General features: G+C 39.6%; 1 protein-coding gene across 2 annotated transcripts in view; it reads left to right on the forward strand.

Annotated features, from left to right (window-relative positions):
* Nucleotides 1-12273, forward strand: part of LOC124185182 — a 164751-nt gene continuing 152478 nt past the window's right edge. For both annotated transcript variants that reach the window (XM_046575711.1, XM_046575799.1), the window contains exon 1: nt 1-2598. In XM_046575711.1, the coding sequence (XP_046431667.1) occupies nt 693-2598 (1906 nt within the window). In that variant the 5' untranslated portion in view covers nt 1-692. The remainder of the gene's footprint in view (nt 2599-12273) is intronic.

The raw sequence follows: 12273 nt of genomic DNA on the forward strand, positions 1-12273 counted from the left end.
TGTTAAACGAGATGAGATTGAATGTCCGAACGACCGAGCGATCCCGAGACGAAACCGACCGTGGATGTTGACAGTTGACAGTGAGGTTCTTGTGCCAGATTTGGAATTGTTACTTTGGTGTTATTCTTGGTTTAGTTTTCGCGACAATTGGAGGTAACGGTGAGCGAAAATCGCAAGCATCGGAAGTGAGTGTGTCTGTTCTTTCATCGAAGCGAATATTGAATCGACGAGTTTTCACGGTTTTTTTCGAAACGAGTACACGTTGCATAGCTTAAAAATGTAAGTAATTATTCGATATTCCAAAGCTCTGGAGGGAGTGCCGAGTATCTATAAAACAGTGACCGAAGTGTATCTAAAATTGTGTGCGACTGGCGGCTCACGGTAGTCTGGAAAGAATCTTTGGACGGCTTGACGCCTCGCCAACATCGGGTAAACAGACTTCGTGCTTATATAACCCCGGCTGACCTTCGAAGCGTTGTTGGGAGTTTGACTTTTGAATAAAGTCGTCGATAAGATCAGGTGACAGTTCGACAAACTTCGCGATTGGCAGTTCCATCGTTGGACTTTCGAACAATTCGTGAAAACATTTACGGAGAATTTGGAAAGTCTGTTTTTCTGAAGGCTAACTGCGCCCACGTGTGCCGACGATCTTACGTGAGCTTTTAAGCAACCTTGAGCGAGTTTGTTTCGTCATGAAGACCAGACACCCTCGCATAACCGCGAGAACCTCGAGTCCCGTCGACGCTGCGTCTCCGACCAAAGATCATTTAGCGGACCCTGAAGTGATTAAGTTGAGACTTGACAAACCGCTCCACTGGGATTGGGAGTTGACCACTTCCGCTGATGCGCTACCCGTGGTCCAGTTCCTCGACAAAGACGGACGCCTCCTCGTCGAAACGACAGGGCGAACGGCGCAAAGGGCCAGAGGCTCGTTTCGTGATGGTTTGAAACTCCATGAAAAATTCCCCCGCGATGAACGCGCAGAAAGCTTGGCTGACCCCGTACCGCCCAAGTCCGGGAATAGAAACATCGATGGGTTCAGCTCGAAGTATGGTCCGATGGAGGCTGGATATCGACCGAGGAAGTCACGCAGTGACGCGAGCCTCGTGCCCAAGGAAAAGAGGGATAAAAGGATCAGGAAGAGGCACTCCTCTGGGATCGACAAGGCGTTGAGACAACTCGAGGAGTCCGAGTCAGCGTCCCCGAAGCGGTACTCGGTCGGTGATTTCCTCCGGAAACAGATTGTTGATGATCTCCAGTCCCCGGAAGTAGTCGGGATGAAAACGCCCGAGCAAATAGCCAGGGAAAGGTGTGAGAAGGTGAGAGCGTACTTGGAGACCCATGATGAATCTGACGAAGAACCGCAAAAAGTTCCTCGCGAGGCCAAGCTCAAGCAGCTTAAGGACTATCTCGCCTCCAAGAAGCGGACCGACACGAAGCAGCCGGAGGACTCGAGGCAAGACGGAATCGCGAGGATAAAGGAGTTCCTGCAGAATAAGATCAAGGAGAAGATGGACGCGGAGAAATCCAAGTCCACCACTGACGTAAAGCCGAACGAAATAAGAAAGCGGTACTCTGATTATCTCCAAAATGACCGGCAGAACTACCGTACACGAAAAGTCAGGAGTGACGCGAACATCAGATTTGATCAGGACGTTTACGAACGAGAGAAAATGAAGAAGGCCAACAGTGAGATCAAGAAGAAGAACTCGTCCGCTGGGTCGGACCGACGAAAGGCGTACCGAAAAACAAAAAGCGACGTTCTGCTTAACGCCGTTGAGACCAGCCTCGAATCGGACCATAAGGACAGCGGGAATCCACCGCGAAGGATTAAGAGCCAGGACAACTTGGAACGCTCGTGGCGGGAGTACAAGGAACGAAAGCGGAACGAGCGGCTGCTGAAGAATTCGGAGAACCTTACTCAGGGAGTGGAGGAGGAGAACTTCATGATGAGACCCCGATGGAAGGATTCCGAACACAGTGCGTGTCGCGGGGGGAACTGCAGAGTGTGTGAGAACAGTATGGACTACGGAGCGGAAGTCAAGGAGCAAGTGGAACCTGAGAAACATGTTCCAGAGTCGACCGACTGCGATCCGTCCACTGAACTACAGGAGAACTACCTACTCCTGGACGAAGCGGAGACCCGAGAGAAGCCGCAGTCATCAAACATATCCAAGGTCCAGGTGAACAACGTCAAGGCTGGTCAAGTGGGCCCCAAAAATGGCGGCCAGAGCTTTTCGAAAACCGACTCACCCGATTACGGCTATAACTCTATGCAGAAAAACGCTTTCGCCGAGTACAAGGACCTGTACGCCAACTCTAACGTGAAGAAGAGTGACACCTTCAAGATCGTGGATGGCAGCGAGAGACCGAATGACGAGAAGGTCACTCTCACGCCGCAGTCTAACGAGGACATCACAAGGGACTATTTCAAGCGAGTTTACACTCTGCTGAAGCAGCGACAGGAGGATGCTCGCCGACTGGCCGACCCCAGGGACCCTCAAAGACCGGAGGACACGTCCTCCTCGAACTTTGTCGAGCCAGCCCAACGACGCAGACGACGACGCCGCAGGAGAGACGCTGCTGGTCTAACGACGGGTAAGTTACCGGGATGAATTAATTACTGTGTGCCCTGCTGAAATATGGCTGCTGACTTCACATGCTGCTATGACCAACAGTTGCCAAAATTGGCGAAACTTTTTACTTTCCATCTTGGAAAGCTGCTTCGAAATGCAGACGACGATTGTCGTCGACGTTTAAGTTAACTGGGCTTGTATTTACCCCAGTTACCCTAATACCCACACACGTTTGGATACCTCGATTGTGCGGGTGAAGGTGATAATATTCGGGTGAAATTGAACACGGCAAGGCACTACAACCGTACATATATATATTATTAATATATATATATATATATATATAATAATACCGTATGTTAACCCTTTTGGGTTTAATTACTAGCGCTGCGATCCGCCAGGATATCAAATTGAGTTTGCTTATATAATAGCTTTGGGCTCATTAGCTATTCTCCACTGTACAATGGTACGGTGCCCAGTTAGCTCGCCGAGGACAGTTAGCAGGGAACACAGATTATGGCTCGTCCTTCAACATCACCCACATCGTTGGAAGTAATTTGTAGGGATTTTGAGTATTCTTCGGTGTTGAATTTATCACTTTCGCAAAGACCTCGAATTTCGTTATATTTCAACTGAATATAAATTCACTTTATAATTATACATATACCTACGGTCTGGTTAGTGATGGAATATTTGAATTAACAAAGTCAATTGTATGCTCTTTGATGTCAAAGTAACTTATAACATAAATTATTATCAATACCACGACCATAACAAAAATGATTGCATCAAGCTTTCGTGTAAATATAATAGTTTACACTTAAGTACGAAATTCGTGGAAACTATTTTTAATTTTTCTTCCAGCCTAGAACGTAATTTTTACCAACCAGCAGTTCAGTGACTAGACCGTAACGTTTTGATAATCTTTCGCGAAAGTGGTAAAAGCTTACAGCCGGATAACCATATGGAAATTGTCCCCTTTCCTCGAATCCTCATTCGTGTAACGAAGCTAGAATTTCCCTTGCTTCGTTTCCTAAATAAACTGCGAAATATTCGATTTTACTTTCATTAACTTTTATTGCCCTGTTTCACTTCGGAAATTATCAAAAAATACTATACTGTAGTCAAGTGATACGACAGATAGCAAACGCAAAATGGCGAGGGCGTTTTGCGAAAAACCAAAAACGAATATCTGCAATTTGAAGTTATTTTTTCAAAGGCTTTCTTAATCGGTCGAATAGTTTTCAAAAAAAAATAACACATTCCCGATTTTTTGTTGTTTGACGTTGTCTCTTAAATAAATAAAACTTTTCACACGGTCATCTAGCGAAAAATAAAATGTGCAAATAAGACAGCTTTTACCAATATCGTATTTCAAGAGATCTAAGGACCCAATTTCGCAACGTTCTCATTTTCTTCTCGACAGTCTTGCAGAAGTATTAGAGGAAATAAACGTACATTCCACGACAATCGTATATGGAATTGGAACATTTTCTCCGTGCGATGGGTGCGACGGCAGTTGGAATTTTCAACGAGTGGTAAAAATCACTCCGTCCTTTTCCGTCCTGTTCCATTTCATTTCAATCGTTCGAAACCAAAGGGATGTGCACGTTGAAGGCAGCGAACCGCGATAATCACCCAATCATTTGCGCTCCTGTCACCCTCGGAACCGGAGGCGCTTCCAGCATACTCCTCTTCTGTACCGGTAAATTGCACCCAGCTCGATTCATGGGACCGTGTGATTCCGCCTGATTGTTAATAATTTTCCCGACACCAATATCGTCGAATTTTTCGACCATGGGTTTTGAAACTAGATTTTCATTCGCAGTATTATCTGAACAACGCGTCTGCTCTTTTCAACTTGTGACTAACGAAATATTTCATTGATATAGACAAAAATTATATTTAGAACGCAGGGATTTCACATTTTTTATTCATAGCTCATGAGGAAAATGCTTCGTAAAAATACAGCTCGGAAAATAACGATGACGCTTTTTCCTCACACGACAGCGACAAATTTTAAAGGCAATGCGAGGACATTTCTCATTTCAGAGTCCTGAATTTTTAATCGCTTCTCTCCTTCGTTATCATAACCGAGGCTCAGATCCCGGGAGGCTTCCGTCGTTTCACGAGAGCCTTTGTAGCCCCTCAATGCCGAGCGGATGTTCGCTACACTTTTAAACCAGCACGATTAAATATGGCCGTGCAAGGTTCGGATCAATAAATGGTACGGTCAATAAATCAGGACGTGAATAAGTGCGTAGAAATTGTTTGAGCGGTAATCGTTAAAATAAAATATGCCTACCCTCGTTTTATTTCGAGTGGGCATAATAATGGTCATTGGCCAGCAATAACGCATGGAAATCCCTGCCCATCTGCTTTTATATTTATCTCAGAATTACAACCGTCTCCCTACGTCAGTTTCGCCAACCGGAAGCTGAGCTTGCAAGCTGTATTTATTGTGGCCCAGTTTTAAAACGCTTTTGAATATTTCATCAGTATGTTTGCCTCGTTACGAAATCCTGCATTTGAGCTTAAAAATACGTACTTTGATTTCATTCAACCGCAGCAGGCTGCCGAATTATAAACAGGCACCGTAATTCAACACAATGAAACTTCGTGCCTACTTTTATCACCCCCAAGACCCAGTGTATGTATAATGAGCTAACTTTGATGAAAGGAGAAAGTTTATAACAAATTCCGTAGGATTTTTATTATTATAATGAATACATCACTGTTCTTTACGTAACGGAAAAAGTTTCAATATCCTTTTCGGAACCCATTTGAATTTATTATTGGTTCAGAACATATTTTAATTTTAAAGAAAATATTTCTTAATCATTTTATGAAAGCTCCCGAAAAAGTAATTCAAGTGTTTCAATCTTGTTCCCCTAACGAACAGGATTCTTTTGCTTGTGTCGTGTAATGTTAAAAATTCAATTAAATTGTACATCAAATGTGTAGAACTAAATTCCTCAACTTTGTCATCGGTAAAACACTCATTAAACTTGTGATTGGTTGGTGTGTTGAATTTTTTCTAACAGAACCGATCTGTGCGAAGCACGAGTATTAATCACGGGAAATATTAAAAACTCAAAATTTTAGTTTTGTAACCAGTTGAGATTCGTGGGAAACCAGTATTTATTTATAATGTATGAGATTCATCAACCGGTTTGCCAAACTAAGTAAATAAATAGATATAAAGAAAGAAAACTATAAAATGCAATTTCGCATTGAGACATTTTTTTGCACATACACAACTTTTCTTCCTCGAGGAAGAAATAATGAAAACAAAATGAAAAATGTTTTCGCGCATTATGTCATCGGTGTGGAAATGCTGTGTTGAAAAAATGCACGTTGATAAGAGATGGTTGACTGTCTGAACCCTCGTCTTCCTGAATGCCATGGTTCACTTTTGGCTTTATTTTTTATCGAGCCATCTTATGTCTTTCCATATCTATCGAGGAATCCTTCAATACTCTACGTACACTAATTGGCAATGTATGGTTGAAAACTCACAATATTCTTGTAAAACTGAAAATGCAACAAAAAAAAAAGAAGATTTTTCCCAACAACACGTAACATGTGTCGATCTACAAGTCAACAACAAGTCTAATTTGTTTGCAAAAAATTACATTTATACTAATTAGGTGAAAACGTGAAATCTTTGGTGGTCATCTTGCGAATAAAACGGATTTGGCCGCAGAATATCCAGCCAAGTAGATTAATACAGCTTCAATTCCCTCACCGAACACTTTGGCAAATCTGACGAAAATTTATTCCACGGGCTATCGCCCAATTTGGCAACCGAGTTGCGAACGCATTTAGAAAGCACGTACATTTTGGACGTTTGTTTTGGCATGTATTTATTAAATCCTTGAAGAGTTGATTTTGGAAAATGAATAAAAAATTAGAAGATATGAATTCGGAACTGAAAATTTTTTACACAGTCTGTTCACCAATCATGCTATATGCGAATTTTTACTACGTATAACTTCGGAGCTCATTCGGTCCGATATTTCTTAAATGTATTTTAATCACTGGTTTATTAACGAAGTTTCTGAGGCTTTCCCACTGCTGTGGGGATGATGAATAACTTCCCGAAGTTTTCAAATTAATTAACTTTCTAAGGAGTTTTTAATAGTTCTCTTCCCTTCGGTGTTTAAGGAGCAAGACTATGGATTCGTAAAGTACTGCAGTTTTCGCATAATATGCACAGCGATGCGTTAATACTTATTATCGGTTCCTTTCACCGACGTTGCCTATATGCGATGCTTTTTGCGCGTTTCGTAATTTTCGACGAAGCGTACATTACAGAGGGCAGTGAATTCGAGGCAGCGTAGATATAAGCTTTGGCATTTCGCCAATGAATTTCAGAGGTATACATTTTACATACCTATATGCCCGCGGCTAGAGTATAGATGCGGACATGAGCTTCAAGCTTTTTTGCGACATTGTGCGTCAAGTTATACGAGACCATATCCTCCTCGCAAAAAAATTACGGAAGAATAGAAATAAACAAAAATATTTCTTTCTCCAGACAAAAAATTTCCTTCCCGAAGAAAATACATTCGAGTTTTATGTTCAGGTTCAATGAATTTCATTCTCTTATTGATGTAAGGGGTGAAGTACGAAATTAATCGTATAATTACAACTTATAACGTTATGAAAAATAGTGTCAGTGGTTTTTTTCTCCTCCAATCTATCGCCTGCTCAATTTCTATCGAATTGGATACGAGTATTTCATAATTGACAATCACAGCGGTGCGGGATTTTGCAAAATGAAAATTTTGCAGAATTTTATTCCACCCCCACCAGGGTAAGCGAAAAATTTACAAACCATGGGCCACTGACACCAAAGTTGAGAATCTCTGCTTTAGTGCGCTATTTTTAAAATTCGTATTTAACATTTTCTCCACCGCGAGTGAGGTATATGAGTAGATCTGAAGGCCATCTGTGCCGTAAAGACTGAAAAATAACATTTGTAATATTGTTTATTCGGAAAGCGAATGAACCGATCCGGATGAAATTTATAACAGGTATGCGCCGTAATTTTGTTTTCTAGTATCCAGAGTGATTTAGACGCTCGTTCTTGAAATCTGGCGAGGGCCGTGAATTTAACATCTCTGTACGGAAAGAGAGACTGCGATCGTATTCTCGCTTGCGTGAATGTATCAAAAACAGAAGGAATTGTTTTAGTTATCTACTACAGTTCTAGAAATAATTTTATTTAGAAATTTAATGAAAGTACTTGTATTACTACACTGCTTGGAGAAACAGTTTAATGCATAAAAATGCATTATTTGAAATAGATTTTTATTACAGCTTTAATAATTTTGTTTACGAAATTCATTGTACATATTATATCCAGGATACACTGAGAGAAATTTTTAGTTCCGGTTACCGCTCAGTCCTTAACTAGTTTCATTTTTTACCACAATCGAACAATATAGTTCTAGGTACAAAATGAAAATTAGTTTTCTAGCTGTTACCGGAAAGTCTAGTATCCGTTACTATTCTTTCTTAGTGAAAATGTCCAAGTACTGAAAACAGCATAACTTATAACATATTTAGAGATGAATCATTTGTGAGTCTAGTCGATAAGTAGGCAAACGGAAACATGTATTAAACGAAGACTGAAGGATTGCAATTCGATTTGTAACAATTGTATTTCTTGCACGGAAACATTCAAAAACTGATAAATTCTGTTACAAAAATTTAATATCTTGGTATTGTAAAGAGGTTCTATTATTCCTCTTCTTTTTTGTAATGCCTCAAGGCTTAATCACTATTTTTCATTCAAATGAAATTGTTTTTAACTCATTTTTCCACTACTTGAATCATTGCAATGAGCTTCCTGAGATAGATTTCAAATCACGACAGTACATTTAACATTATAACAATTCTACATATATACAGATTTCGCCGATAATTGACCAATTCAAGAAAACGTCTTATGAAGTTGATACAGTATTAATTTATAAACAACGTGAGTTATTTACCATCAAATTTGAACGAAGTGTTAACCATTTGCGTTCCAAAGTGACAATTTATAATTTTCACGTTATTTCTGCATGAATTAGGGGGACTCGATTAGGCTCAGTGGCATACCTTCAACCCTTTGTTTCGCAATACTTTCGTTTTATCATCCTCACTTGTAATTATAAATGCTAATAATCCCAGCAAGGATTCAGGGGTTCAAAGTATCTGTTTGATTTTTCACATTTTCTTTTTATCTCGGGGGTTGATTCTACGTTTTATCAGACGCAGATCAAGTCTTTTCTTCCCCGTACTTTCCATTCTAGTTCATACGCGGGATCGATACTCAGTACGATAATGACAGGATTTCTCAATGCTGAAAACGTCCCATTCGCTGGATTCGCGCGTCCCAAATGCTTCGGAGCGCGCCGGCTGCTCAGAGCTCGGTTTTCAACGCAAGCGTAAACACATTGCGTAATGAGAAACGCGTGCCAATTGTAACGTGGCCAGTGAACACCGGTAATCGACTGTTTGATCTTCGACAAACATCGAGCATTTCTACGAGACACGCGTTTCTAAAAACTTACATGACGAAATTGACCTAGAGTCACATGCGTTTGGTTCAAATAAGTGGTGTAAAGATCTCATCCTTTCTTTTTTCAACACTTTTGGATGAAAAATTTTTAAAATTTACACAATTTTACATTCAACCGATGAACGTGAAAAATTGTAATATCCCATTTTGTTGAATATGTGCTTCTATTGAGACAAATTCGAAATTTCAATTATTGACAAACTCACGCGATGACCTCGAAACTGATTACGACTCGTTGAAAAATGTGAAATTCACATTAATTTACATTTAATTAATGACGAGCGTAAAAAATTTACACGTCCCGTTTTCTTTGATCGCATTAGTTTTCCGGAAGAACATACGTAAAATTTGAAAACACAGTTCATACGACGTTCACAGAAAATTTCTCACAAATTGCTGTGAAACGCATAAAACAATGCGATAATAATCAATCTCGTGATAAATAAAGGAATCATTTTATGAAAGAAAAGGATTTCAATGAGAAAAGATTTGAATCAAACTTGATGGTCGTATTTTCAGTCATTCAATTGGTTTGTATTATAATGATGAAAAGTACTGTGAAATATAACATTCTACACGGTATTGATTGTTACATTTTACGTGTCATCGGCAAAATTCATCTAATGCGTTTAAATGTGTTTCACTTGATATTTAAATGTGAAGGGAGGCGGGTGTGTTTCAGGGCTGAATTTATTCCCCTCAATTACATTCATCATTGAAATTTGATCGTGATATTCATGACATTTCATAATTCTATGGAATACAAGAAACTGGGAATATTCCAACATTCAGCAATTAATTGCATAATTCCATGACAAGTAGCTGATTTAAGTATTTGCTTCCAGAGTGACAGCTTATCGAATTTATATAATGAAAATCAAAACTGCTGGAAAAGTTCCTAAAGTGTGAAATTAGGAAAATTCAAAAATCAGAAACATCAAAATTTTATGAATTTTGGGTTCGGTGAAATTTCATCCCTTCGATCTTTCTTTGTTTTAGATGTTCAATATTTTGATTTTCAGAATCCCGGTTTTTCTGATTTTTTGCACCCACTCGTTGAGAAAACTACGCTGTGTGAGTATATCTTAATTTTCCAAACAAAACTTTATTTTTCGAAATTTTGCTGAATCCGAACTTTACTTTTCGGAACTTGAATCTATCGTAACTCGAATATTGGGAATCTTGCATTTCGAAACTTTGAACCGCCGGGTTTCCGGCCATTCCAAACATTGTTGTTTCGTAACACTTTGATTTCTTCACTTCTAGTTCCGCCACCAATTAATACGGAATTAGGCGCTTCGGGAACTTTTCAAATTCGCAACTTCAAGCACAATGACTCAGGAATTTTAAGAACCTTCACAAGCTATTCGTGAATGTCATTCTTACAAGTTTTTCACCCGGGATAGATTGTACATTTTGGTTAACGAAACTTCGTCGGTCTACGCAGCGTACAGACTAGATGTATGAGATTCTTGAAGAAATATTTCGAGCGCTGAAATATTTCAAGGCTTTGCTTAGGGTAAAAATATCTGGGCCCGCCTGACTCACACAGCTTACCCTAGTCCGCATCTTTTCCTCACCTCCGATGTACGTTCTCTCACTTTTTTTTCTATTTTTTTTCTTTCTTTTTTCTCATTCTTCATGCTTTCCCTTATTTTTCCTTCATGGATGTTTCAAAATTCTTCATCCACATTCCGTGCTTATACTTGCCTCTCGACGTTAACATTCTGCGAAACAATTTCTGCGTCTCTTACGCACTACAATTTTCATACGTTACCTCTGGAATGGCTACGCCTATATAAATGTTTAGTACTCGAGTACGCGTCTCGTAGACGTGTCGTATTATTTTGTCTTTGCACTATACGACTTTAAAAACTTGGCACGGCTTCTTCAATTCGTAAATATTTTTCATCGCATTACGTCGATTCGCAGGAATTCTCACGACGATTCCAGGTTTTATCCGACAATGAGACGGGTTCAACATTCGTTGGATCGTATTCGATTTAGTTCCCAATTTTCCCTCCCTTTAGGATAAGGACTAATGTTTGTTGGGTCAGGCTTACTTTTAATCCCACTCACTGACATGGGATCCAGTTGAATCCAGAATCGACTTTCACGTACAATTTTATCGTCAGCGTGCTTGAATCAGGGTTGTTCGTGCGAGTAAAATGAAGAATGATTGAAAAAACTTTGGGGTCTCAGAGACCCAATGTATGTATCGCGTATTGTTTGACTTTTCTTGCTTCAAGAATTTCCCTTTCTGCTTCAAGAGTCTCTTGCTAAGACCAAGATCGGAGCTTTTTTCTGAATTGTTAAATTTTGCCTCAGAATTTTCTTCGAGTCGTAACTGTGCATAACGTAACGTTGCGTACAGTAATAACGTTCCAAAGTTGGCTGTGGTTTGAGTAATCCAGTGTAAGTAATGCGAAAGTTTTCATAGCTGCAAGGGTTAAAATTAGTCCTGGTCGAAATGCTTACCTAAAAAAAATTGCAACAACGAGTTTCAAGCGATTCCACTGTAAATATATAATAAAATAATAAATTATGTAGTAAATCATCCCGTAAAAAATTAACGCCCAGCAAGTGAAAAATTATGATTATCATTCATTCTGACAGTGAAAATCTCGGCAAAAAAATGTCAAAAGGACGCTGGATGGAATCAAGCTTGACTTTGACGACTTTGGTCGCATGAGAATTTAATTGCAGTCTTGGCGTTTCATCGCCTTTGGCGATCTAAGAAAAATATTGATTTCGGTCGAGGATCACTTTTTCTAATTTTAACGAATCTTTACGTTTTCGAACCTCTAGAAAAAAATGCCGGTCTATCGGTCTATCCGACAAATTCCCTCGATGATCTTGGAAATGGCTCAATGAAAAACTCTAAAACTTACAGGATTTTACAACGAAATTTTCCGCATAAAAGATTGCCATGTTCCGTTCAATTTGAGCTTTCGGTTTTACAGGCACTAAATCGATTTTCAATGTTTTACCGACATGAATATGTTTTTCCCCAAAAAACGATTACGTTATTATTGTTGATTCCATTATCTTGAAGTGAGTGTTTTAGGACCTCGCTCTCGATTGTTGACAAGCAAATGAATGGTTTTTTAGTAAATTAATCAC

This window comes from Neodiprion fabricii, chromosome 1 (genome assembly GCF_021155785.1).
Source record: "Neodiprion fabricii isolate iyNeoFabr1 chromosome 1, iyNeoFabr1.1, whole genome shotgun sequence".
NCBI lineage: Eukaryota > Metazoa > Arthropoda > Insecta > Hymenoptera > Diprionidae > Neodiprion > Neodiprion fabricii.